The following is a 27,160-nucleotide window of genomic DNA, read 5'->3' as shown; positions in this document are numbered from 1 at the left end:
TGACACAGGTGTTTCTGCCATATCACTATATATATATATGCATTCTCACATTTTTCAAAATCATACATTAAACATAATAGGGTTCATGGAGAAAAACAGTGTCAGAAACAGACCCCTCAAAACCTACAGCACTTTTTGACCAGGGCACTGACAAAAGCAGTAACAATCCTAAAGCGAATACTAGCAGAGTTAAATCTCCACTTGCCTTTGCCCTAGAACCTGAATCATTTTACCTTCCAGTGTCTAAAGCTTTCTTCTTGGAAATGGAGGGCTTTAAAAATAGTTGCTTTAATACAAGCCAGTTACATCCAAAATAAAAATGTGATTCAGGAATGTATTTTGTTGTTGTTGTCATTTTGTTTTAACACAGGGAAATGTCTTTCCAGGTTCTAATCTTCACTTACACTACCCTCAGATAGTTTAGCATAGTGGACAGCACAGCAGTTCTTAAGGCCATTAACCAGCTACTATCCTGGACTAAACAGAAGACATTTTGAGATTTTTCAACTATTTTTTTTAAGATCTGCAAATATCGTTACAGTTTTATTTTATTTAACTGTGAGGAAACTTACCCTTGATCATGTCAAATGATGGACATACTGGGAAAAATCATGTTTGGCTCAATTTGTCTGCCCTGTTGTGCTAACATAATTTGCCTAATTACCAATTGCATGTGAGTTAATTTTCATTTTAAAATACTTGTTGTAGCAAAGCAGACTGTAGATGTAATTTTAAAAATCCAGAGGATTTCAGAATTGTGGCTTGATAAACAGTATCTTATAGGTTCAATTCCCTCCAAATGGTCTTTTCAAAAGTCAGTAACTTTTGACTAGCCCAGTTATTAAAGGCTAACAAACCCTGATGAGTTAGAAGTTTGGAATACTGTGTGCACTGGTGCACCCTGGTGGTAAGCAAAGGGCAGTCAGACTCCAGGTACTCGGCTAATGTATGAACTAGGGAAAGTAACTCTGTGGTTTCAAGTGCTGTTATATCTCAGCCAGTAATAAACAAAACTCAACTCTGATCTTCCTCAAAGGACATTCTTTTGTTGTTGTTGTTTTCCTTCCTTTGGTCATTGCTCATTGCTTGATTTTTTTCCCCCTTTTCTAATTTCTTCTTCTAAACTGTATTGGAAAAGAAGTAAAGATTTCTACTGTTGCTCTAAAGTCAAGAACTGTTTTTCTCAAAGATTTTAGGCCTTGGATGCTTTGAAGGGTGGATGTGATATGACAACAGGCAGCGGGTCTCAAGCAGCTTTTGGACCCCCTTAAAGATACCTGCTGCTCCCATGGATTACTTGTTGCACCCGTTCTTCCTGCTATTCCGTATCACCAGAAAAAAGAGAATCCAAGGACAGCTGTGGATACGGTATCAACAGCTATCCCATCAACAAGGAAATTCTTGTTATATTTTAGGCATTTGTTCTACTAGATATACCACCACAGCCTACCTTAAGCACCCTCCAGAACCATAGTCTGAAGAGCCCAAGGGTAAGAAAATCACAATGCAAAACCTAGCTTACTTCACTCCAGCTTTCCACAGCCTCGTGCTACACTATTTTCTTTAAAAAAGTGAAGTGTTCTGAGGTCCCATGTCCAATATTTCAATGCATGAACACTACTTAGACTAAAGTGAGGACTTGCTGAGTTTTATTGGATTGTTTCTGTTTTTCGTTTTTAAATTAGAGATGAAATCTCACTATGTTGCCCAGGCTGGTCTTGAACTCCTGGCCTCAAGCAAGCCATTACACCCAGCCCTTGCTGAGTTTTAAGTAGATTAAGTCAATGGAACATTACCAGCATTAGCTGTGATCATGATAAAAGAGAAAGCAACACATCTCAGAAGAATGGAGAGCTCAAATCATTCCTCAAACTACGAGGACTTGAGTGGAAGAAAGGGAAAGCCAGCTCATCATAACATAGTTAGAGAGAGGTGGCCCATTTGAACGTGCTTTGAATTTCCTCATCCTTGCAACCATTCCCCATCACCTTAGTCAATAGGAAATCATCAGTATACATTATACTTTATTTGCCTTATTTCAGAGACACTCCATGTAGACTCAGAGCTCCTAATGATAGTGTCTGGATTCTGACATCAGGTTACCTGAGAAGCACTCTTTCTAAAGTCAGAAATAACTGTCAGAGCCAATGGATGAAACCAAGTCCCCATCTGGCTGATGTCTCTGCTACCTTTGGCCTGACTGTGTAATCTCACACCCTTCTCCCAGATATGATCTTCTTCTCATGGATCTTTTATTGGCTCTGTCTCACTCTAATGTTTACTCTGATCTCATGGTCCTTCATTTCTGCCTTTCTCAGCATGTCAGTTCCATTTTCCTATCCACAGACTCAGCAAGTCTATAGAGCTTCTGCTGCCCACTTGCTTGTGGTCCTGGCTTGCCATGACACCAGAACTGACCTCATGCCTACATAACCATTTAATTCAGCATACTCTATTACCAGGTACAGTCACTGACCTTATCTAGTAAGGCAAATGCCCGAGAAGGAGAAACTGCTTGGTCACATTCAAGCCAAAAGATGGACTAGCTGCAGGCCACGTCTAATCAGTTGGAGGTGGTGGTGGGCATGCTACCCACTTACTAGGCTCTGTAGGGAGCACTGGGTAAACATTAATTGACTGGCGGCTCATGGCATGCATTCTTCACTCTTCGCCCACAACTGTTGTAGTCCATTATTTATCTCTTATTATTCCCCTGCCCTCCTGTCAATTCTTTGCTATATTCACAATAGAAGTTTTGCCATTTTTGCCTTACTTTTTCATGCTTTTACAGATGTCATTCTCTCTGCCTGAAATGTCTCTATTGTTTTTTTGTCTGCGAAATTTATCTGGCAAGACCCAACTTTACCTTCTGTGGGATAACTTCCCCTACTGTTGTAGGCACTAAGTTCTCATTCACCTTTGCATTTACTTCAATTGTATACTTATTGTACCCTGGGGACACTGTGTATTAATATATTTTTCTTCTGTAATAGAATTCATATTCTTTGATGTACGTGAGTATCTCTTAGTAATCATACCCTTTTTTTCAGTGCCTAGGACTGTATCAGGAACGCAGGGATTCAATAAAGATTGCCTGAAAGAATCCATACACAAGTGAGTTAGGAGTTTAAAATGAAAATGGAAATATCAAATCAAGGATAAGGAAAAGGGGAAGAAAGGCACTGAAACAACTTACACACAACAGTCATTCTTTCAGGATTCTTTTGGCCAGATAAATGCCTGTACTAAGACAAATTGTTACTGCTTCAATTGGCTTCTCTGTAAAAGGTAGGGCTACATTTATGGGGAAAGAAATTGATACTGTAGCTTATGCACCATAAATCACATTACAATTAACTTCCTTTCTGTAAAATAAAGAAGCTAGCTATAGCTTTTCTTAATGCTGATATCCTGGACATATTCTTAACATAGCAAAGCTTGCAATTAGCATTATTAAATCTTTCTAACTTGTATTTATTTGGGATAAGAATAGGGGGTCAGCAAAATTTTACTTATAGAAAATTAGAATTATTTTCTAATTTCCTAATATAGAAAAATAGAAAAGTAAAATTATATACTTGTTCAATAAAGAAGTGTTCCAGTTATTTATTGTTTCATAATAAACTATCCCAAAAACTAAGTGATCTAAAACAATAATCTTTTATTATATCTCAATATTTTATCTGACTTTAATTCAAGTGGGACTCAGCTGTATAATTCTTCTGCTCCTTGAGGCGTTTGACTGTGGTCACTTTGTGATATTTAGCTAGATGCGCTGTTCTGGAGGGTTCGAGACAGGTTTCTTCGCATTCCAAGAGCCAGGGTGGGGGTGGCTGGAAGGTTGGGCTAAGATGGGCCTCTCTCTTCTCCATGTAGTCTAAGTACCTCTTCAGCACTGAAGGTGAACTTTATATATGGTGGCTCTGGCCTCCAAGAGACCAAGGTGAAAGCTGTTATACTCCCAAAGGTCAGGACCAGAACTGATATAGTGTCAGTACTCTATTGGTTAAAGCAGTGGCAGGGTGGGATTCAAGGATGTACCGGAATAAGCTTCATCTCTTGGTGAGGGAATAGCATGTAATATAGGCACAGGAGAAAGAAAGGCAGCCATCTTGGGATGGCTACCACGGAGATATAATTTTATTACTTTTAAGAAGATAAGAGTAATTTGATTCATGTTTCAATCAATCAATAAATAGTTACTAAATGTTTTTTGTGTGCCTTACTCTCTGCTCAGTTCTATTGGTCATGCCTTGAAGTCCTCAGAAGGCCTGTTTTTATAAGTAAATGTTATTACCGATGATACATTTTAGAAAACATCACAATTTGGCCTTAAGAAGAAATCAGCTGTCTCTGCATTGGGTATCAGAAGAGGGAGAAGTTTTATTCTAGCTATGTGTGTAACTTTGAGTAGTTTAGCAGATATTTTCAGGTTTCTGTTTATCTGCAAAATTTACTTAACTAATCTTTATTTAGTAAACACTCTATATCTTTACTGGTATAAGCACTGATGATACAAAGAAACATGGACTATTTATGTCCTCAAAAGCTTTCAAGGAAGGGACACATTCACAAATAATCTTGATATACAGCAATGTGCTGAACATTGAAGGTTTCTTTCATATCTAAAGTGATGTGACTATGAGTTTTAATTAGCTCATAAATAATTCATATTTAAATGAGTGTCTTTGAAGAACTTATTAATATTTTCTTAAGAATTTAAAATATGCATCCGTACAATTTGTTTATATTATTACTTTGACCACATTTTAATCTGTTCTTAAAGAGTCATAAAACTCTGGAACTGAAAGTGACTAGGAAGATAAGATAATCAACCCTTTTTTTATGGACAAGGAATCTGGGACACAAAGAGGCTAAGGGACTTGTTTACTTCACAGGGCAGGCCAGGCCAGCATGTTCTGCATCTCACAGATCTGCCTGCCTATGAAGACATTTTGGTACAGCATCTCTTTGCCCACTGAGGTGCTAAAACCCAGAGCCTTGTAAGTATTATTGTACTTTGTTTATCTTCTCCAAAATTCCTGTGCTATTTTAATGAAGAGAACATCTTAGTCTCTCTCCTTCACAAATTTTGGAAATTAAGCTGTGACATGTTGACATATACTTCTTTGGCCACGGAGAAAAGTCCCTAACTATATACATGCTAAGCATACCACCACAAATTCTATTTGTTCTGTAATTCCTAACTGGAGATTAGCATAGAAAACACAGTTGTTCACAAACCTAAAAATGTCTTCATTACTCAAACCACAGTATTATCTTTATTTTGTAATACCCATAAGCAACAGGACATGTACTAGAGACATGGTTTCTATGAGCCTCTCTTTTCTTTCTCTGAACTTTCAGGGAGAAATATAGATTTCCAAAATATTGGTATGGGGAGGAATCCTTAAATGCCTCTAAATTAATCTCCATGTTTTGCAGATATGGAAGCTGAAGCCAGACGATAGTTTTTTTTTCTAAGTTTCCATAGATAATGACCAGAGCTTAAATCAGAGTTCAGCTTTTTGGTTCCTAGGTAGTGCCCATGTCTAAATGAAAGAGCTTTGCTAGAGCATCCTAAGAAAACTGTATTCTCATTTTGGATGTATGCAAAAATGAGATTAAAGTCATTCTCTTCCAAAGGGAAGGAATGCTAGTATTTGCCATATATCAGGGAACAGCTTCCAATCCCTCTGTGCCTCTTATTTATAAGGACGTTTTCTTCTCGAGTGATTCACTTGGTTTACAAAGGTATGCTCTGGATAATAGGTAAACTTTCCACTTGTCTTAAAAAGGTAAGACAAAGGGAGTGAGATTTCCATTTTTGCTTCAATAATTTATTGCTGATATCAAAATTGTTTGCTCTAAAAGTTCCTTTAGCCATTGTTTTCTGCCCACAGATGATTTCCTCATATTTTTCCAAATTAAGGAATTGTTGATATTATCTTTTAATAATAAATATTTGTGCAAACCAGATCTTCCTTTAACTTCAGCCAAGACTAGTGTGGACATGCTGTAAACCAAAGCAAAAACTAGTGGGAGATAGCCACTCATTGCAGCAGTTGTGACTACGTTTGTGCTCAGTGGTTGCATATGTGGTCTTTCTGTTATTTCTCTTTATTTAGGTGTAAGAGACCATTACATCTTCCTAAGTCTTCTTCTCTTGTTCATTCTTCTTCCTAAACATTTAACTCTTATCTTACCGTGATCTTTCTGACATTTTGTTTCTTGCAAGTATCAGTACAAATCTATTAAAAGACAGAACAATATTTAGGCACCACAAATGTTTATAGGATAAAAACAAATCATCTAAGAGAAGAAGTAAATATTTCACTTTTATTCTCTATGTATTGATGTTATATAGACATAGCTTGACTCTGTGTATTTTGAGTTAGATAGAAAACATTTTATTATTTAAAACATAGGATCCCAGTGAGTAGAGCTGATCTCTTCTGACCTAATCATGAAGGAAACATCTACATGTTTTAAAAAATATCCTGATTCTGACTCTTAGACATAAATGCTCTTGGATGAAACCTGGCCATTGGGGCACAAACCCCTGAAGCTCTCACTCACTCTTGTTGGTGAGATTTTCCAAGATTTCCCTCTGTTACTAATGTAGCCTAAAGTCATATCTTTAAGACAGCTTTTAAAAAATTAAGCAAAAGGCTAGCCTAAAGAACATAGGCAAACAGAGGTCAGACTTAGCCTTTCGGCAGGCTGAGAAATCTCCATTTGGTTGTGGAAGCAGGCTTAATGAAAAGATAGCCATTAATTAAATAAACCAGACACTGCAGTTTGGCCAGAGGAGGCAATATAGGCACCAGCACACTAGCCAACTTTTAGACCTTCCTAGGACAGAATTACATATATTCTAATGACTTGGTTTGGTTGAACCTATGATAGGCACTTCCTGAGAAAGAACTTCAGAGTCTGTGCCCCTGAACCATCAATCTCATCCTGCTTTTTGGCTTTATCTAGGAGGCTGAAGCTTACTGTAACATCTTGGTTGCATCCTACTCTTCCACAGTAACATGAGGAAAGAAAGTACTATCCCAATCTCTAGGTTTTAGGAGATAAATAACACAGAACAGTTCTTTTGGCTCTTTTTTAAAATAACTTTTCTTGCTGGCTCCAACTCCAATCCCATCCCCAGTACCTCAATGCCAGCCCAGGGAAGTCAGGACCACGCCACTCTGGGTCCTGTCTTCTGTCCACTACCCTCTTCAAGGTATACATGGATACTATGAAAAGCTTTGAAAGCTGTTTTTTTTCTATTATCTCATCCCTAGCACAGCTGTGATATCTCACTGGACTCTGGCCTAATGGTTTTTATGGAGTCAGATAATTATTCATAGGACTTATCTTCATTGAACACATGCTGGGGAGAAAAATAATAGCAGCATACAGGAAACATTATCTGCTTCAGATTCAAAAATTGGCTTCCAACTATTTTATTCTGGTTCATGTTATGAAAGAGGAATAAATAGTTTGCTTTCTGTTGCTATTAATGCTTTTGCTGAACCCTATCCCATAACTTAACAATCATACATCAGAAAAAGCAGGTATTTCATGCTACTTATGGGTGATGGGAACCATCTATTAATATACTGCATCTGTTGGTCCTTATTGAGACCAGTGGCACCTATTTCTGCCATGATATTGAGGGAAGAGAGTACAGTCTATATTTGAGCTTAAGTGCTCTGGTTCCAGTGACCTCTATGAAAACATAAGAATGTCACCTAGATGGGGAGACACACACACCAACTTATTGATGCTCCCGAAGAGTACTTTAACAGGTTTTGTTAATATTTGGTAGACTGAATCTAAAGCCATAAAGAGAAGCAAGATTGTCTGACAGCGGAGGAAATCAGGAAAGATTTCTAAGCAGGTCAGATCTTGTATGTTGTAAAAATAAGGACACTATACACTCAACAGCTGTCATACATACTCTGAGTACTAAGGGGATGTTTAGAGAGAAACAACTGAGAGGTATAGGAGGAGGGGAACCCTAGGCAAAGTTGAGAGTGATGGCGGTGAGGAGAGATAAGGTAAGATGGGACCAAAAGCAAATCTTGGCTGAAGCTTAACCTTGTCTGACCTTGAATTTTGAGGAAATCAAATGACCTTAGGAAGGAGTAGACATTGTTCAAATAAATTACGTGAAATTTGTATTTACAGTTTTTTAAAAAGTCAAATAATCTTAAAAATAGCAATATCTTTCATCCAATCTACCTTAAGTTTTTATTCATCTTTCTCACATGGAACAGTGAACTATCTATCAGCCTATAAACTAGCTGCACGTGGTCACTTGTTCTATTGGTCACTGCAAAAACTGTAAATGTTGGGGAACAAATTCCATGAGATAGTCATGGCTTATTTCTAAGTTTGGTCACTTGACACCCTTGTAAATGACATCATGCTTCAATTCAATCCCAAAAACGAAGACAAAAAATTACCTTTTTTGTCTTTACATATACTCATGTTACAATAGCTTTCTTCCTTAGGTTTTAGTGAAGAAAAAATGAAAACACTTTAGTCAAAATAAAAAAATAAAACTAGTTATTTTACTACCTGATCTATGAGTAAAGAATCAAATACATTGAAAATCCCTCCGTTTGAAGGAACGCTTTTCAGATAGTGGGTAAAACTAATTTGTTTTGCAGCCTTCACCTTGTACTGGATGTTCAAACATATTACCTAGTTAATTAAATCTCTTCATAATATGATAATGCTTGTTTGCACACTGACTCCAAACAGCAGTCACGTATGAAGTTTGTCGTAACCAAATGGATTACAGAACACAGAAAAGCAAAATTTCTAATAATCTCAATTTTTCTAAATCAAAGAGTGCCTCTCCATGTTTTCTAAGTAATGGAAACAAAAGAAAAGGTTGAATTTCACCGCAAAATTGGGAAATCAGTTATACAAGCCCTATCCATACAGATATACACAGTCTTAAAAATGAGACTTTTAAGATATCTTTTGAGTTATCCCAGAAGACACAAACTTCCTGCTCACTATGCACACCTAAAGGACCTCAAAGAGGAAGAAATAGTGAGATAAAAAGTCCTTTCTGTGGAGGCAGGAAGGAGGAAGCAGCATGTACAATAAAAAGGCACAATGGTTTCAGGTGTTAAATTCCTCCTTGATCCTCATACCACAATACAAATCTGAGCTTTTGCTCCATTTTAAATTACTTAAAGCAGTGCCTACCATCTTGGAGTGTGACTGTAGCCTTTACAAATTGTTTGCTATAATTTTATCCCTCTTTATTTTATCTTTTTATTTTCCCTCTCCTCCCTGCCCACCTTAATTCTCAATTCCAGTTTTGTAGAAAATACTTTAGGAAAAGTGGATTTTGAGAGTAAAGAAGAAAGGAAAGAAGGAAAGAGACAGAAAAAGAAAGAAAAAGAAGAAAAAAGAGAAAGAATTTTCTTGCTCATTCATATATACACAGGATTTTTTTTTTGCCAGCAGTTTATTCTCCAAAGGAATGTGTCTTGCTTATTATATAATTCAGTATATTTTATTCAACAGAATGTTTTTTATTCATTTTCTGTGTAATCTAGAAACCTGTCAAAAACATAGAATTTGAAAGTATTTTGAAGGCAGAAAAAAATCACCAAATTCTGATGTACTGACATTGCTATTTAAAAAAGAAAATCAATCTCATTAAAAATGAAGTGAAAGATAATAATTTTGGATTGATAAGTGACAATTAAATAAGTTTTAAACTACTGTTTTTATTATTGGAAAATTTTAATTGTAAGATTGATTTTAAATATTTGAGATGCAACTCCAATCTTTCTGAATTTGTGATTTTTAAAAATTGAAATAGAAAGTTTTTGCAATGTTTAATTTGTGTAAAAAAGCACTAAAAGATAAAAATAAGCAGGAGATGGAGGTAAGAAGATAAAACAGAACAACACAGTTGTGTCTGGATTTGCATTGAGTCTCTATTGCAATTTCTTTTAAAAAGGAAACTAAAATGTAGAGATTCTCAATCCGGTTTAGCATACATAGGAGTTTCTCCGTCAGATATACTCGTCTCTCTTAATTTTGTATGTCGTCAACATAACATTCATTGAATTTTATTCTGAAACTGAGTCTTAAAAACTGAAATACTTCTAAAGAGAAATGTTTCTAGCTTAAATATTTTAGCATATAATAAGATTCCTGCTGAGAGCTCATAATAAAAATATGAAACTAGTTACTCTGGACTTGGATTTTGATATGCCAGAAGTATCTGCTGGTATTTCTTCAAGTCATAGATGCATAGTAAGTTTTCTACTTTTTTCTTCTTTTTTTTAATTGGTGGGCATGCATATGAGGTTGGTGCTTCTTGAAATGGCTGGTTAAAAGATTTCCAGATGAAAGTTTACAAAGGCAGTAGTTTAGTTTTATAGAGTATGGTTTTGGGGCCGGGCGCGGTGGCTCACGCCTGTAATCCCAGCACTTTGGAAGGCCGAGGCAGGCGGATCACGAGGTCAGGAGATCGAGACCATCCTGGCTAACACAGTGAAACCCTGTCTCTACTAAAAATACAAAAAAATTAGCCAGGCGCGGTGGCGGGCACCTGTAGTTCCAGCTATTTGGGAGGCTGAGGCAGGAGAATGGCGTGAACCCGGTAGGCGGAGCTTGCAGTGAGCCAAGATTGCGCCACTGCACTCCAGCCTGGGCGACAGAGCCAGACTCTGTCTCCAAAAAAAAAAAAAACAAACAAAAAAAAGAATATGACTTTGGGTACATTTGTGATGGTGCTTTTTATAATATGTGATTGCTGTGTTACAATGTCTTTGTGAAGTCAATGGAGATTTCACATTTGGAAAACAAACCTTTGTGTAGTATCTTGTCATTACTAATTGAAGTGTAATTTTGTCAAATCTAACTTGTTCATGTTTTCATTTTCATTCATTCTGTTTCTCCTTACTCACAGTATCCATCTATAGGACTGGTGTGTTTAAGACTAGAGAAGTTGCAGGCTTTTTTTTTTTTTTTTTTTTTGAGACGGAGTTTTGCTCTTGTTGCCCAGGCTGGAGTGCAATGGCGCCATCTCGGCTTACCACAACCTCCACCTCCCAGGTTCAAGTGATTCTCCTGCCTCAGACTCCTGAGTAGCTGGAATTTACAGGCATGTGCCACCATGCCCAGCTAATTTTTTTTTTTTTTTGTATTTTTAGTAGAGACGGGGTTTCTCCGTGTTGGTCAGGCTGGTCTCGAACTCCCAACCTCAGGTCATCCGCCCGCCTCGGCCTCTCAAAGTGCTGGGATTACAGGCATGAGCCACTGTGCCAGTAGTTGCAGCATTTTTATTTGTTTGTTTGTTTGGGAGGGGGTTTATTTGTTTGTTTTTACTGAACAATTCTGGATTTACTGAAGAGAAGGGATCTGAAAGCATTAATTACAAGTTTTGATATAATGTGTTTGAAACTCTGTGCCTCCAATATTTGCAGTATGTCCTTTTTCTGAAGAAAGTTATATAACTAAGTCACAAAGCTGGCGTGTGTGTGTGTGTGTGTGGTGTGTGTGTGTGTGTGTTCAAGTTACTACTTCATTTGCCCAGGCAAATGAAAATTTAAAAAATAATCAACTTGTGTTTTATACCTTATAATAAGCTTGTAGTGGACGAAAAGCAAAATATTCATCCGAATTACTTTTGAGGAAAAAAATTAAACTATAGGAAGCTTTGGCTGCAATTCATGAATAACCTAGAAATCATTATCCATAACTGGATAATAAGTAGATACATTGAATAAAATAGTTCTTCTCCTCAGAGGTGTTTAGATTTCCAGCTGGGAGTGGTTTGTTCTCTATAGGACATTTGCAAATGTGTGGGGACAGCCCAGGCTTTTAGTGGGTTCAGGCCAGACATGCCAAATAATCCTCAATTTCTATGAGACATTCTGGTTTAAGGAAGAACTGACGCATCATAATGCCAATAGCACCCCTATTGAAAGCTGATGGTGTCCCTATTCTTATTAGGTACAACATTTGGGAGATATTAGAAAAACATAATGGATAATTTTATTCCTTTTAAGTACAGCCTTAGGCCAATAAAATGAACTAATTAGGCAACAGAAACCTCCTCTTCCTAAAATTAGAGTTAAGGCCCACTTATAAGCAATTGGTAATTTAAATTCTCAATATTTATGCCAAGGGGTTACTGGGTTTTTTTAAGGTGGTAATGTGCCGAAAACAGTTTAAATCTTGTTGCAGGAAAATAGTGCTATTATCTCAGAAAACAAGAGGTTTTTTTTTTTTGTAATTTCAGGGGCTCAAAATTGGGACAACTATGCAGTTTTTAATGGCATTGGACCTGACCTGAAAAATAGAATTTAAAATTGAAATTAACATTTGTCAAGAGCCTGGACATCATTGCTTATATTAACAATGGAATAAAATACAAGATATTCTAGAAACCCATATACATTCACCAAGGAATACAAAGTAAAATAAGCCACGTATTTAGTTCACACTTTGCCAGCTATTTTTACTCTTTGCTTCTCCATTAAGAAGAACTAAGTTTAGATTTATACATTTTTTATAATTTCATCAAACATTTGATTTAATCATTTTGAATTTGAATAAGTAAATGTTTTCAAGTACATTAGAACAAGATCCCCTAAAGGCAACACCAATTTATTACATTCTCTTTTTTAAAGCTTTTAAAATGAAACTTCTCATCTGTGACAGTGACCCAGAGTACAGTTCATTATTAATGAACTTAAAACCCATAAACATGTTAGTTGATCTCACTGTATATGTGATATGGTTTGGTTCTGTGTCCCCACCCAAATCTCACCTTGAATTGTAATCCTCATAATCCCCACATGTCAAGGGTGGGACCAGATGAAGGTAATTGGACCATGGGGTGGTTCCCCAACGCTGTTCTCGTGATAATAAGTGAATCTCATGAGATCTGATGCTTTTGTAAGTGTCTGGCATTTCCCCTGCTTGCACTCATTCTCTCTCCTGCCACTCTGTGAAGAGGTGCTTTCCGCCATGATTGTTAAGTCTCCTAAGGTCTCCCCAGCTATGTGATACTGTGATTCAATTAACCTCTTTTCTTTATAAATTACCCAGTCTCAGGTATTTCTTCATAGCAGCGTGAGAATGGGCTAATACAATACGTATAGATGTGGTTACTTTCATTCAACAGGTCTTTCCCTCTAAGACCTGTTCAATATAAGTAAATTCTTTGAAGCTTTGAAAAATATTTTTTGGACTCAAACAGCATCAAAACACTTAAATGACTGGGTTCCAAGATCTGACATTTAGAAAAGGGCAGGTCTGCCTTCCAGTTGGAAACTTTTTCTGTTAACATATAACCTTCATATTTTCATTTAAATGTGGTTGTCTCATATTTCAGCTAATAAAATCATTAAACCAAATCATGAAATTACTACAGTGTAGATACTTCAGCCAAAAAAAAAAAAATTGAGTAAGTGTCAGAATCCTTCTTCACTTCATATAGAATAAAGAAGTTTATAAAATTTGACTTCACAAGTCACCTTGGATTTTCAGATCTGTATAGCAATGCAATAATAATGACTTTCAAATGTGTTTTATGTTTCCTTTCCTGATAATACATTAACAGGAGCCTTAAGTCAACATTTAGATAATACCAAGACTATGTTATCATAGAATAATAAGAAAAATTAAAGCAATTTAATTTTTGCTTGTGAAGACTGTGCCTGGTGGGTTTTTTCTTTGTTATTGTTTTTTTTTTTTCTTTCTTTTTTTATTTTTTTGAGATGGAGTCTCGCTCTGTCGCCCAGGCTGGAGTGCAGTGGTGCAATCTCAGCTCACTGCAAGCTCCGCCTCCCAGGTTCATGCCATTCTCCTGCCTCAGCCTCCCATGTTATTGTTTTTAAGTCGTAAAAAGTAAAGTTTTATGATTGGGTAGGAAAAAATGAGTTAATTATGTAAAAATATTTTTTTCTATGTGAAATTTTAAATTTGATTTAAAAAATTTATGCTGATGGTTGTTAAGCTTATTTCTTTCTTTTAAGTAAATAATATCAAATACATACATGTAGATGGGAACAATCCAGAAAAGCAAGAAAATTTGATAATTAGCCAAAAAATTAAAAGGAAATATGTCAGTGGTATCTTCCTAATTCAGCATGAGGGGGCTGAGAGGTAGTATATATGTCAGCCTTAGATGGGAGAATAGACTGTTAACAACAGGGAGGGCAGAGTATGTGCCTGCAAAAGCAGGTAGGTGAGTAGATGTGATATAGTTGTTTGTGGCTTTCTATTCTGATAGCTTCTATTTTCATAGTGGTAACCCTTCCTTAAACCTAAAGAAGCCTGAAGCCTACTCCCAAACACTTTACTCATCAAGTGCAGTAACCGTTCAACCCAGCAGTCCTATTGCTGGGTATGTACCCAAAAAAATATAAATAATTCTACCAGAAAGATACATGTACTCATATGTTCATCACAGCACTACTCATAATAGCAAGACATGGGATCTATCTAGATGCCCATTAACAGCGGACTGGATAAAGAAAATGTGGTATACATACACCACGGAAAGCTATGCAGCCATGAAAAAAATGAAATAATGTCCTTGGCAGCAACATGAATGCAGCTGGAGGTCATTATCCTAAGTGAATTAATGCAGGAACAGAAAACCAAATACTACATGTTTTGATTTATAAGTGGGAGCTAAACATTGCTTACACGTGGACACAAAGATGGGAACAATAGATACCAGGGCCTACTTGAGCAAGGAGGGTGGGAGGAGTGTAAAGGTCAAAAAACTACCTATGTTTACTACCTGGGTGACAAAATCATCTGTACACCGAACCCCTGTGAAATGCAATTTACCGATGTAACAAACCTGAACATGTAATCCCTGAACCTAAAATAAAAGTTGAAAAATAATAAATAAATAAATAAAACTTGGAAGTACTCTCTGTAGTTTTTTTAGTGTAAACAAAGATGAAAGCCTCATCCAAATAGCAGAAAGCCTACCTCATTCAGAAAACAAAACAACCCCACTGGACTTGGGGATGGGAAGTGGGTATGGGAACCTCCCACTGATACTGCACCATGAGGCAATTGTTCCTTTACCCATTTGTAAAATGTATTCCCTTTTATCAAGGACCTGGCTGGCCTTCAATCTCTCTAATAAGAGACTCAGCATGCTTGTAAGGTACAGATGTTCCAGAAAAAAAGAAGGTTGGCTTGGAATACGGTGCAGTTGGCAACATTACTGAGGTCATTAGAGGCAGGCTATAGTAACATAAAACCAGGCAAGCTTTTTTTTTTTTTTTTTTTTTTTTTTGAGACGGAGTCTCGCTCTGTCGCCAGGTGGAGTGCAGTGCACAATCCGCTCACTGCAACTCCGCCTCCCGGTCACGCCATCTCCTGCCTCAGCCTCTCCGATAGCTGGACTACAGCGCCCCCACCCCGGCTAATTTTTTTTTTTAGAGACGGTTTCACCATGTCTCATCTCCTGACCTCGTGATCCGCCCACCTCGCCTCCCAAGTCTGGATTACAACGTAGCCACCACCCCCAAAACCAGGCAAGCTTTATGCCAGAGAACTTAAATCCAACATTGAGAAACCTCTGTGTGATACAAAGATTAGCTGTTATCAAACCACAAAATTCTCTCAGCAGCAGGGCCCTCTGATTTCAGTAACTGAAAAGGTGACGTTAAGGGAAGCTTAGCAGTCTGGGTGGTGCAGTCCAGCCTGAGGCCTGTAGAATCTAAGACTCTTAACCCCAAATTACATCTAACATGACATTTGCTCTCACTGCACAGCAACCTTATGATACTAACTTGTCAAAAGTTGGGAATGTAACCCCATTCTTCCTTTCTGTTAGCACAACTCCACTCACAGATGCTTAGACATCTTTTCACAATGATTTTGCCTTACCTGGGAAGTACTCCCTCTGCAGAGGCTGAACTATAAAGATAGGCTCTTTACAGTAATATAATTTCCTCATTGGACCACAGGTCAACTCCTGACCAAGCTGGCCACTCCTATTCCCTTCTCTGGGAATTAAGAATTGGAACTGCCAATTTGTTTTTACTTTTGGCAGACCTATAGCATGTAAATTCAGTTGTGAAACATTGTCTTCCCTTCATAGACTACAAACATCGAAAGCCAATCAGAGCAGGTGCAAGAATGCATATGGTAGGCAGAGAGAAGTGGAGATGTGTTCAGGCTTCACAGTTTCCTATTTCCTGATTAGAGTCCCTTCCCGAGGCTTGGCTTCATGACTGTCATTGATTCCATATGACACACTTGTACTGCTATATACATATAAGTAATCCCTTGTCTCTGTTACTTGCAGCCCAAAGAGTCCAATTTCCCTTCTACCAAGAATATGAAAGAATGAAAGTGGATCTTGTGTAACCATGTTAAGACTCTTATCATTTTTTTTAACGGAATCTCACTCTGTCTCCCAGGCTGGAGTGCAGTGGCACAATCTCGGCTCACTGCAGCCTCCGCCTCCCAGGTTTAAGTAATTCTCATGCCTCAGTCTCCCAAGTAGCTGGGATTACAGGCACCCACCACCATGCCTGGCTAATTTTTGTATTTTTAGTAGAGACAGGGTTTCACCATGTTGGTCAGGCTGGTCTTGAACTTCTGCCTCAAGTGATCTGCCCACCTCGGCCTCCCAAAGTGCTGGAATTACAGAGATGAGCCACCATGCCTGGCCAAGACTCTTATCCTTTTTTAAAGGTAATTTCTAGTTGGCCCCTCAAAGCATTTATTCTCTGGGAAGTTGATGTGGATGACCAGGAATCAGACATGAGCACCTATGCATTATACTCTGAGTCTTCACCAGTTTCTTGCAAAATTAAAGTGACACAATCCCTCTATACCTGTCTACTCATTTGCAAAATTATCTAGGAAACTAAAACGCTTTCACTCAGATCCATAGTAGCAGAAGTCACATAAACTCTTGCAGGACTAGTCACTGTGTGCTTCCTGTAAATCTTGCTTTCTGGATTGCAACTGTTCCTCAGTTAAAATTCCATAAAGATAAAATGTTGTCAATTTGATTAAAGTCTATTCCAACACTGTATTATGATTTCCTTGCTATAGGGAATTACTTAACATTTACATTAAGCTGAAATGCACAGTGGTAATCTCTGATCTATCAGATAATAATTAGAATAATTGTGAAGGTTCTGTAAACGGAGTTATCAAGGTTCTCTTCACTCTCCACTTGGTAGCTATATAATGAGGCTGGTGATATAATCTATAAGTAATATTTTAATTAAACCTAAGAAATGGAGGCTATAGATGTAGGTACTTCTGTAGAAACTCTGTTTTACTAGCTAAGGAGAAGACAAAAATTATAAAACTATTCTTTCTCTTTTTTTTCTTTTTTGAGATGGAGTCTTGCTCTGTTGCCCAGGCTGGAGTACAGTGGTGCAATCTCAGCTCACTGCAAGCTCCACCTCCTGGGTTCACGCCATTCTCCTGCCTCAGCCTCCCAAGTAGTTGGGACTACAGGCACCCACCACCACACCCGGCTAATTTAATTTTTTGTATTTTAAGTAGAGATGGGGTTTCACCGTGTTAGCCAGGATGGTCTTGATCTCCTGACCTCGTGATCCACCTGCCTTGGCCTCCCAAAGTGCTGGGATTATAGGCGTGAGCCACCACGCCTGGCCAAAACTATTCTTTCTTTTCTATGTAATAATTGTTTCTTATATATATATATTGCAGTCAGGGACTTACTTTTATACATAAGTCATTCCTAGAAACATGTGCTATTAATAAATAAGGCCAACTGTGTGAAATTTGCCCATATTTGCAACTTTTAAGGTTGGGATCTATACTTAGAGAACTTGGAATGTTATAAAATCCTAAATTACACATTGCCTTTTGGGCATAATTATCAATATATTTTTTCACTGTTGCATACAATGTACTTTTTACAACTCAAAAATACCTTTAGGAAGCACTATCAATTTAATTACAACTTTGGAGAAATTACAATAAAAATACTGTATTTTTAAAAAACACTTTCTTTATTGTTGATGTTGATATAAACAATAGCACAAATTATCGGTACAATTACATTCCACTCTGGATCAAGAAAGCGTAACAAGGACGATCCAAAATAACCTAAAAACAAGCTAAATAAAACAATGGTTTTTCAGCCATTGGACCCTACACACTATAGAGCAGTGATTCCTGGGAGAGAGAAAACAAATTAGGTGGGTCCTACAATTGCCCTAGTTTACAGCCTTGATAAAATTTTTAGGCCTCTAGAAAAGGAGGAAAATCCCAAGTGAAGCCTGGGAGTCTCCCAGAGTTAAGAAAACAGAGTTGGGACTGTAAGGACATACAGCCAACTAGAGTTCACAGGGCAGGGAACAAAAAGGAGAGAGCTACACAGAGAGACAGTTACGAGATAAAAATTTGGTTAGGGCCCTCCTCCAGCCTCTGGGTGAATATCAGTCAGCTCACAGGTATGAGGAAACCATCTGAGGCCCAGCAAAGAACCACCCAAGAGGTTGGATTACAGGTTGGTTACAGAGCTCAAACAAGGTTGGAGATGTTTATATTCCTACCAGCCATAAAGGAAAAACCCCATGCATAACATAAATGAAGAAAAGTACACGAAGGGACTTCATAATCAAATGCTTAAAACAATTACCTGTCACTCTTAACATATAATCAGATTTCAGTTCAAGCCCATGCCTTCTTCCCCTCTTCAAAAATATTTGAAGAAGTTTATTCTAAGCCAAATATGACTCAAATATGACTGACCATGGCCTGGAACACAGCCTCAAGAAGTCCTTAGAACATACGCCCAAGGTGGTTGAGTTACAGCTTGGTTTTATACATTTTAAGGAAACAAAAGTTATAGGCAAAGACATAAATCAATAAATGTGAGGTATATATTGGTTCAGCCCACTCACATGCCAACGGTGGAGTCAAAGATTTTCTGACTGGCAATTGGTTGAAAAAGTTAAGATAAGGGGGGTTGTGGAAGCCAACGTTCTTGTTATGTAGATGAAACCTCCAGGTAGCAAGCTTCATAAAGAATAGATGGTAAATGTCTCTCATCAGAACTTAAAAAGTATCAAACTCTTAAATTTCCCCTGAATCAGGAAAAGACCTGGAAAGGGAAGGAGACTCTCTACAGAAGGTAAAATTCTCCCAAAAGAGATGGTTTTGCAGGGCCATTTCAAAATATATGAAAGAATTACATTTTGGGGTAAAATACTTTTCTTCAGGACCTACTATCTGTCATTAGATGCTATCTATATCAGAATCAGGTTGGAGTTGGGTATCTTACTGCTACAAAGAGTCTGTCTTGTAGGTCTTATGGTCTCTATTTTAATGTTAGTGCTGGTCAGTTGTGCCTCAACTCCAAAGGGAGGGGGTATAATGAGGCATATCTGACCTCCCCTCCCAACATGGCCTGAACTAATTTTTCTTTGAGATACTCTTGGCCAAGGAGGGGGCCATCCATGCAGACTGGTGGAAGGCTAAGAATTTAATTTTCGGCTTACATCTTGTTTCCGGAATCCCTACCAGCCAAATGAGGTTAACATATTTCTCTGAATACACAACGCTCATGCTTTCCAATGCTTTAGGGATGTCTATTTATATTAGTTAAAATAGGGCCAAATTTGAAAGTCAACCACAGAATATTTGCAAACCACCTTTAAATGGTCTTAGGTATCTGAATTTGCATATTACCTTAACAAATCTGTGCACACACATGTGGCCCAAGCATCTAGAAAAGACAGCCACACTATAAAATCTTTTGCCATAAGGTTTACTTAGGATATGGATTTAGCTTCTTGCCTCTCTCCTTGAGTTTCATGCATTTACAGCCCCTTTATTTCCCAAGCTCATCTTTTTCCTTAGCAGAGACTTTACTTGCTCTTTGCTTCACGTTTCTAACCACAGATAAAATTTGCATTTCCCATATACCCAGCCTTGATGCAGAGACTCCAGCACAGTAAAATCCCTAAACTACCTAGTATCCCAGAATGAAAGGAAGGCGCACACAGCCTAGTCTGTCCTACATTGCAGCTTCAAGAAGAGCATTTGCAAAAATATATTTTGTCTTTGCCTAGCATTTGTCATTGTTTTAGCTGTCTAGCATCAGAACCCTTTTCTTAACTTGGGAGAAACTTCTTAGTGTAAGCATAAAGCTGAAAATTCGAACACCTAGGTCCTTGACCTAAGATTCCGCTGTTCCAAACTTTTCTTCTAGGGCAAGGGACACAAAGAGGAGGATATCAGGAAGAATTCTCTTTGGTCATGACTACAGGGTTGGTGGCAACAAGATCAAGTTTTCAAGGACAATATGCCTGCCACACTAATAACAGCAATAGCATTCAATATCTAGTGCCAGTGGTGCCCGTGATCCAACCTATTGCATCTGGTACTTGGTAGAAAAAAATATATATATGGTTCTGGGATGATTTCGGGTAGAATTTCAGGCTGCCCCTTTCCAGATTTTTCAGCCCACCTGTTGTTTATTTGGACTACTCAACCTTTTCATAAATAAGTTCCTTTTGGCCTGAATCAGCTATTGTCAATTTATTTAAGAACTTGCATGTAAACCTGATTCAATACATAATAACTAAAATACTTATGCTAGAGGCAGGAGAATAATATACAAGACGGACCTAGAGTTTCAATTCAAAACTCAGAGGTTCTAAATTTTATTATGGTTCTCCCCACTCAAGATGGGTGATTTGTGGCCAGTAATAAATCATCTCTGAGCTTCAAGGTCTTCAGATATAAAGTAGAGAAGACAATCTGATCAAATGATTGACAAATAAAATAATGTGTCAAATTATTTTCTTTATACCAAATTGAGATCTTGAAAGGGTTTAAACATAGAATCTTTTCACGTTACACTAAAATTATTTCTGGGAAGGTGACATCTCTTTCCTACTAAATAATAAACTACTATATTAGTCAGCTTCTGAGGTAGCAAGAAAAAACTACACAATCTCAGTGGCTTACAACAGCAAATATTTGTTCCTTGCTCACAAGTCTGAAGGTTTACTGTGGCTTACCCGGGCTCACCTGGGGTCATCTGGGTTCAAGCTTGGGTATACTCTATGTGATCTCATGCTGGGTCCCAGCTAGAGGACCAGTGGCTCTCGGGGGCCACTTTGTATAGTGTGTATAGTGGATAATAGGAATGCGAGAAGCCAAATCAAACTCTGCCAGGACATTTAAATCCTGCTCATATATGATGTACTTCAGGTCAGTTCACATTCCATTGACTAGGCCCAACATGAATGGGACAGAGAAGATAAGAGACAATAACTTTCATTTTTTTCATCTCAGGGTCTAAAATATAACTGGGTACAAATTGAGTGTTTAAAGGATATTTGTGGAGTGGAATCATTAATTCTAGGACCACAGATAGACAACAGCTCTAAAAACGTTCTTAGAAATCATCCAATCCATGCAGGTAATTTTAAAGGATGGAAAGCTGAGACCCACAAGGTTATGTGACATACACAAATTCCTGCAGAGTTTGGTGCCACTATTGGGCAACATAACTTCAGGTTTCTCCTCAAGCCTAGGGTGAGAGTGGAGGTGGAATTTTCCATTCTGGAATATATAGTCTAGTCTGTTAAATAGGGTGTGATGCTGAAAAGCCGGAGCCACATATTAAATTCCCCCGATATCATTAACTATGGATAATTTGTCCCTGGTTAAAAGCTGTTGACCACAAGGTGAGAAGGAATTGACTCTGTGCATGCAGCTGAAAAAGTCCAAATCTAATCCCACCTAAAGAATGTGGAGCATATAATTATCTCCATTTAAGAGGGTAGTACATTATTTATGAAAAGCTGTCCATCCGTGTTTTTCTTTCTTCTTTCTTTTTCTTTTTTTAAACATGACTCTTTGAAACACATTTTTGTCAGTTTTCTTATGAGTACTCTTGTAAGTTAGTCATTCTGTCCATAGTATGGATTGGATCTGAAATGAGCCTATTTGCTCTAAGAACTCAAAGTTAATGAGGAATAATCAATATCCATGGCTTTATTCAGTTCTGACTCCTGGCTTTCAGATAAAATACACTTTTTACACAATGTAAAATTTCAGCTCATCAGCAAGGGAGAGCTCAAATAAAGCTGAAGGTATGATAGATTGAGCTATGAAAACAATTTAGCCAATATTCAAAACACATCTGGCTAACATTAATCCCTAACATTAATTGCTCTTATGCTTTGCTGGAGGTTATAGCAGAAAGATTATGGATGAAAGAAAATCTCCTCTGTGGCTCTCAAAATTAGAGCTTTAAAATTAAAGTTGATTTACTACATCAAAGTAAGGTAGAGGTTGGATATCTATAGGAGCAAATACAAATATAATAGTTCTACTATCATTTTCAGTATTTACAAGCATTTAAATTGTTATTATTTTAACTATTGGGAAAAAAAGAAATACTCAGGTATTATTGTTATGTTTTTAAAAACTTGAACTGACTTTTTTTAAAAAGTAATTTCAACTTGTATCTTAGATTCAGGGAAGGCATGTGCAGTTTTGTTACCTGGGTAAGGGGTACAATTGATCCCATCACCCAAGTACTGAGCATGGTACCAACAGTTTTTCAACCCTTGTCCTGCTACTTCCGTCTCCCTTCTAGTAGTTCCCCAGTGTCTATTATTTCCATCTTTATATAGGTAAGTACCCAATGATTAGCTACTACTTAGAAGTGAGAATATGCAGTATTTAGTTTTCTACTACTGCATTAAACTTCTTAGAATAATGACCTCTAGCTGTATCTATGTTGCTGAAAAGAATGTGATTTTGTTCTTTTTTATGGCTATATAGTATTCCACAGTGTATATATACCAATCCACCATTGATGACCACCTAGATTTGTTCCATATCTTTGCTATTGTGAACAGCACTGCAACAAACATGTGAGTACATGTGCCTTTTTAGTAGAATGATTTATCTTCTTTGGCTATATACCCAGTAATGGGATTGCTGGGTAATGGTAGTTCTGTTTTGAGTTCTTTGAGAAATCTCCAAACTGCTTTCCACTGTAGCTGAACTACTTACATTCCCACCAGTAGTGTATAAGCAACCACTTTCTCCACAGCTTCTCCAGCATCTGTTGATTTTTGATTTTTTAATAGTAACCATTTTGACTGGTATGAGATGGTATCTCACTGTGGTTTTGATTTGCATTTGTCTGATCATTAGTGATGTGGAACATTTTTTCATAAGTTTGTTGGCCACTTGCATGTCTTCTTTTGAGAAGTGTCTGTTCATGTTTTTGCCCATTTCTTAATGAGGTTATTTGTTCTTTGCTCCTTCAATTGTGTAAGTTCCTAATGGATTCTGGATATTACACCTTTGTCAGATGTGTAGTTTGCAAATACTTACTCCCATTCTGTAGATTATCTGGTTGCTCTGTTGATAGCTTCTTTTGCTGTGCAGAAGCTCTTTAGTTTAATTAAGTCCCATTTGTCAATTTTTGTTTCCGTTGCAATTGCTTTTGAGGGCTTAATCATAAATTCTTTCGCAAGGCTGATGTCCAGAATGGTATTTCCTAGGTTTTCTTCTAGGATTCTCACAGTTTGAGTTGTTACATTTAAAATTTTAATCTAACTTGAGTTAATTTTTGTGTATGGTGAAAGATACAGGTCCAGTTTCATTATTCTGCATATGCTAGCCAGCTTTCTCAGCATCATTTATTGAATAGGGAGTCCTTCCCTCATTGCTTATTTTTGTCAACATTGTTGAAGATTAAATAGCTATAGGCATGCAAGCTGGGTTCTCTGTTCTGTTCCATTGGTCTATGTGTCTGTTTTTGTACCAGTACCATGCTTTTCTGGTTACTGTAGGTTTATAGTATAATCTGAAGTTGGGTAATATAATACCTCCAGCTTTGTTCTTTTTGCTTATTCTGGCTCTTTTTTCATTTGAATATATGAGGATAAAATACTTGTACATTTGTTTGTGTCTTTGATCTCTTTCAGCAGTATTTTGTTTTCACTTGTACAAGTTTTCCTTGTAGAGATCTTTCACTTTCTTGGTTAGATATATTTTTTTTTTTTTTTTTGAGATGGAGTCTCACTCTGTCACCCAGGCTGGAGTACAGTAGCACGATCTCGGCTCACTGCAAGCTCCGCCTCCCAGGTTCATGCCATTCTCCTCCCTCAGCCTCCCAAGTAGCTGGGACTACAGGCACCCGCCACCACACACAGCTAATTTTTTTGTATTTTTATTAGAGACAGGGTTTCACCATGTTAGACAGAATGATCTCAATCTCCTGACCTCATGATCCACCCAAATTGGTCAGATATATTTCTAAATATTTTATTTTATTTTTACTTTTTTGTGGCTATTGTAAATTAGATTGCATTCTCGATTTTGTCCTCAGCTTGAACATTATTAATGTATAGTAATGTTATTTATTTTTGTACGTTGGTTGTGTACCCTAAAATTTTACTGACATCATTCCAGGAGACTTTTGGAGGAGTTGTTAGGGTTTTCTAGGTATAGAATCATATTGTCAATTAGGAGAGACAGTTTGACTTCTTCTTTTCCTATATGGATGCCTTTTGTTTTTTTTTCCTTTGCCTGATTGCTCTGGCTAGGACTTCCTTGAATTGGCTTATTTAGAGAGGTAGAATCACCATAAACATAGCATAATCTAGGCCTAATACTGTGCCCAGTCAGCCTAGTACTTTATATGGCATGTAGGCAGAAGGAAAGACATGTTTTCTCACATTTCATCTAAGTAATGATCAGAGTATAATATCTAACCAAAATTTTTATTATTAATACTTAACTGATATCTGTCATTATTGCACATATTTAACTCTTTCTGAATCTGATTTTATAAGCATATTAATTTATTATGTTACTTCTAGAGGTAAATTTTTTGGTTGAATTACTCCCCAGAAAGTAAAGACGGATTGCTCTTATTTATCTCAAATTTTCCTTTTCTAGCTCAAACATATAGTCATCATTTTAGTCCTCATCAAATAAGTTTGTTTGTCTTGTCCTCTTCTCAATCAAATAGGAATTGCATTTAGCTGCTGGGAGTAGACATCCAACAACAATAGTATAAACACATAAGAATGTCTTTTTCTCACAAAGAAACAGCCTAGAGTTAGGCTGCTCTGGACTGGTTTATGGGCTCCACAGCATCTCCAGGCTTTTTCAAAAACTCTTAGTTAGATGCACCCTGGCCCAATGAGTCACCTATGACTGAGCTGTCATGCTGATGCAGCTAATATTGCTTTAAGTGGTATGACTAATTTTTTTTTGCACCTGAAGATTACTTTGGACACTCTCTGCCTGCACATATGGCAGAGAAGCTTTTATCAGATCAGCACTCCCACTAAGAATAATTAGAATAGTTGGATGCAATTTCAAAAACATCTGTGTGAAGGCATCAGTGAGGACGTGAAAGACCAAGATCCTAGAGAGAAGCAAAGTACAGAAATGAGCCCAGCATTAGGCCTAGCTTTTAACCTGGAGGCATCTGTTGATTTACAAGCAATGGCCTAGAAACTGAGAGATCTAACAGCAAAGAAGCCAAGAGGCATGGAATCCAAGAGAAACGTAGTACCAAGATACTAAGAGAGTAGCAGACTTTTAGACCGGGACTAAAATTTGGAGTTCATGGCTTACCGAAAAGGAGGCCCTGGTAAACATCATAGGAGTCAGGTTTAACCTTGTCAAAGACTAATTCTTCAACTCATCTCTACCTTCGAGGGTATTAAGATGATCTACCTCTACTCTAAATGCCTTCCTAAAGGGAAGGAAACCTAAAGGGAAGGAAACCTTCTTCAGAGGGATAATTTCCTATTCATTTTAGGAGGCCAGAATAATTGTGACATCCAAACTAAAATGGCATTACTTTTAAAAAAGGAAAATCATAGGCCAACATCTCTCATGAATAAATATCTCAAAACTCCTAAAGAAAATATCATCAAACAAGGATTTTCAGTAGTTTAAAAAGATAATACATGACAACAAACCTGGGTTTACTCCAGGTTTCCAAGTTTTAAATTCCAAGATTTAAAAAAAAACAATCAATGTAATTTCCTATATTAATACAATAAAGAGACAACAATATGATTATCTCAACTGATGAAGGAAAAGCATTTGATAGAACTCAATAACTGATTGTGATTTTTTTTGAAAGCCACTTTGCAAATTAAGGTACAGAAATTGAAATGTTAACTAAAAACTTACCCATAGGAAAAAAATCTCAAGGCCCAGATGGCTTTACTAGTGAATCTTGTTAATTTTTTTTTTCTTTTTGAGATGGAACTCCACTCTTTTTGCCCAGGCTAGAGTGCAATGGTGCTATCTCAGCTCACTGCAGTCTCCACCCGTGAGTTCGAGTGATTCTCCTGCCTCAGCCTCCCAAGTAGCTGGGATTACAGGTGTCTGCCACCACACCCAGCTAATTTTGTATTTTTCATAGGAATGGGGTTTCACCATGTTAGTCAGGCTAATCACAAACTCCTGACCTCAGGTGATCTGCCCATCTCGGCCTCCCAAAGTGCTGGGATTACAGGCGTGAGCCACCACGCATGGCCATTAAATTTTTAAGGAAGAAAAAATGCCAATGTTACATGAACTCTTTCAGAAAAGTAGGGAAAGTGGAAAAACTTCACAACTTATTTTATGTGATCAGCATTACTGTGATACCAATATGAGAAAAGATACTGCAATAAAAGAAAATCACAGACCACTAATGAAAATAGATACAAAAATAATTATAAAAAATGTTAACAAATAGAATTCAGCAAAACACAAAAAGGAAAATAAACCATGACCAAGTGCAATAAATCCTAGGAATGTGAGGTTAGTTTGACATTATAAAATCAATCAACATGATTCACCATTTTAACTGAAAAAATGAGGACCATACAATCATTTCATTAGATGCAGACAAAGCACGTAGAAAAATTCATTGCTAATTCATAACTCATTCATGATTTAAAACTCTCAGAAAATTAAGAAGATAAGGTAATATCCTGAACCCTTTTTACATTCACTCATTGAATTTTGTGATATTAACTAAAGTGTAGTACGTAGAAGAGAATCATATTTAAAGGAAAAAAATGTGTTTGACTTTTAATACCTTGGCTTTGAAGTGCTCTTCCCCTGGGGACATCTAAGAACAATTTCCAAGGGGGACAGTGGTTGA

The 27,160-nt window shown here is 37.3% G+C and overlaps 1 protein-coding gene across 1 annotated transcript in view; it reads left to right on the top strand.

Moving 5' to 3' along the window:
* Nucleotides 1–10,008: 10,008 nt before the first annotated feature.
* C6 (complement C6) overlaps nucleotides 10,009–27,160 on the top strand; it is a 115,615-nt gene continuing 98,463 nt past the window's right edge. The window contains exon 1 of the mRNA XM_003274387.3: nucleotides 10,009–10,284. Coding sequence (XP_003274435.1) covers nucleotides 10,278–10,284 — 7 coding nt within the window. The 5' untranslated portion in view covers nucleotides 10,009–10,277. The remainder of the gene's footprint in view (nucleotides 10,285–27,160) is intronic.

The sequence above is a fragment of the Nomascus leucogenys genome, chromosome 6 (assembly GCF_006542625.1).
Source record: "Nomascus leucogenys isolate Asia chromosome 6, Asia_NLE_v1, whole genome shotgun sequence".
Lineage (NCBI taxonomy): Eukaryota > Metazoa > Chordata > Mammalia > Primates > Hylobatidae > Nomascus > Nomascus leucogenys.
Note: the sequence above shows the minus strand (reverse complement) of the source record. Positions and strands in the feature narration are given on the sequence as shown.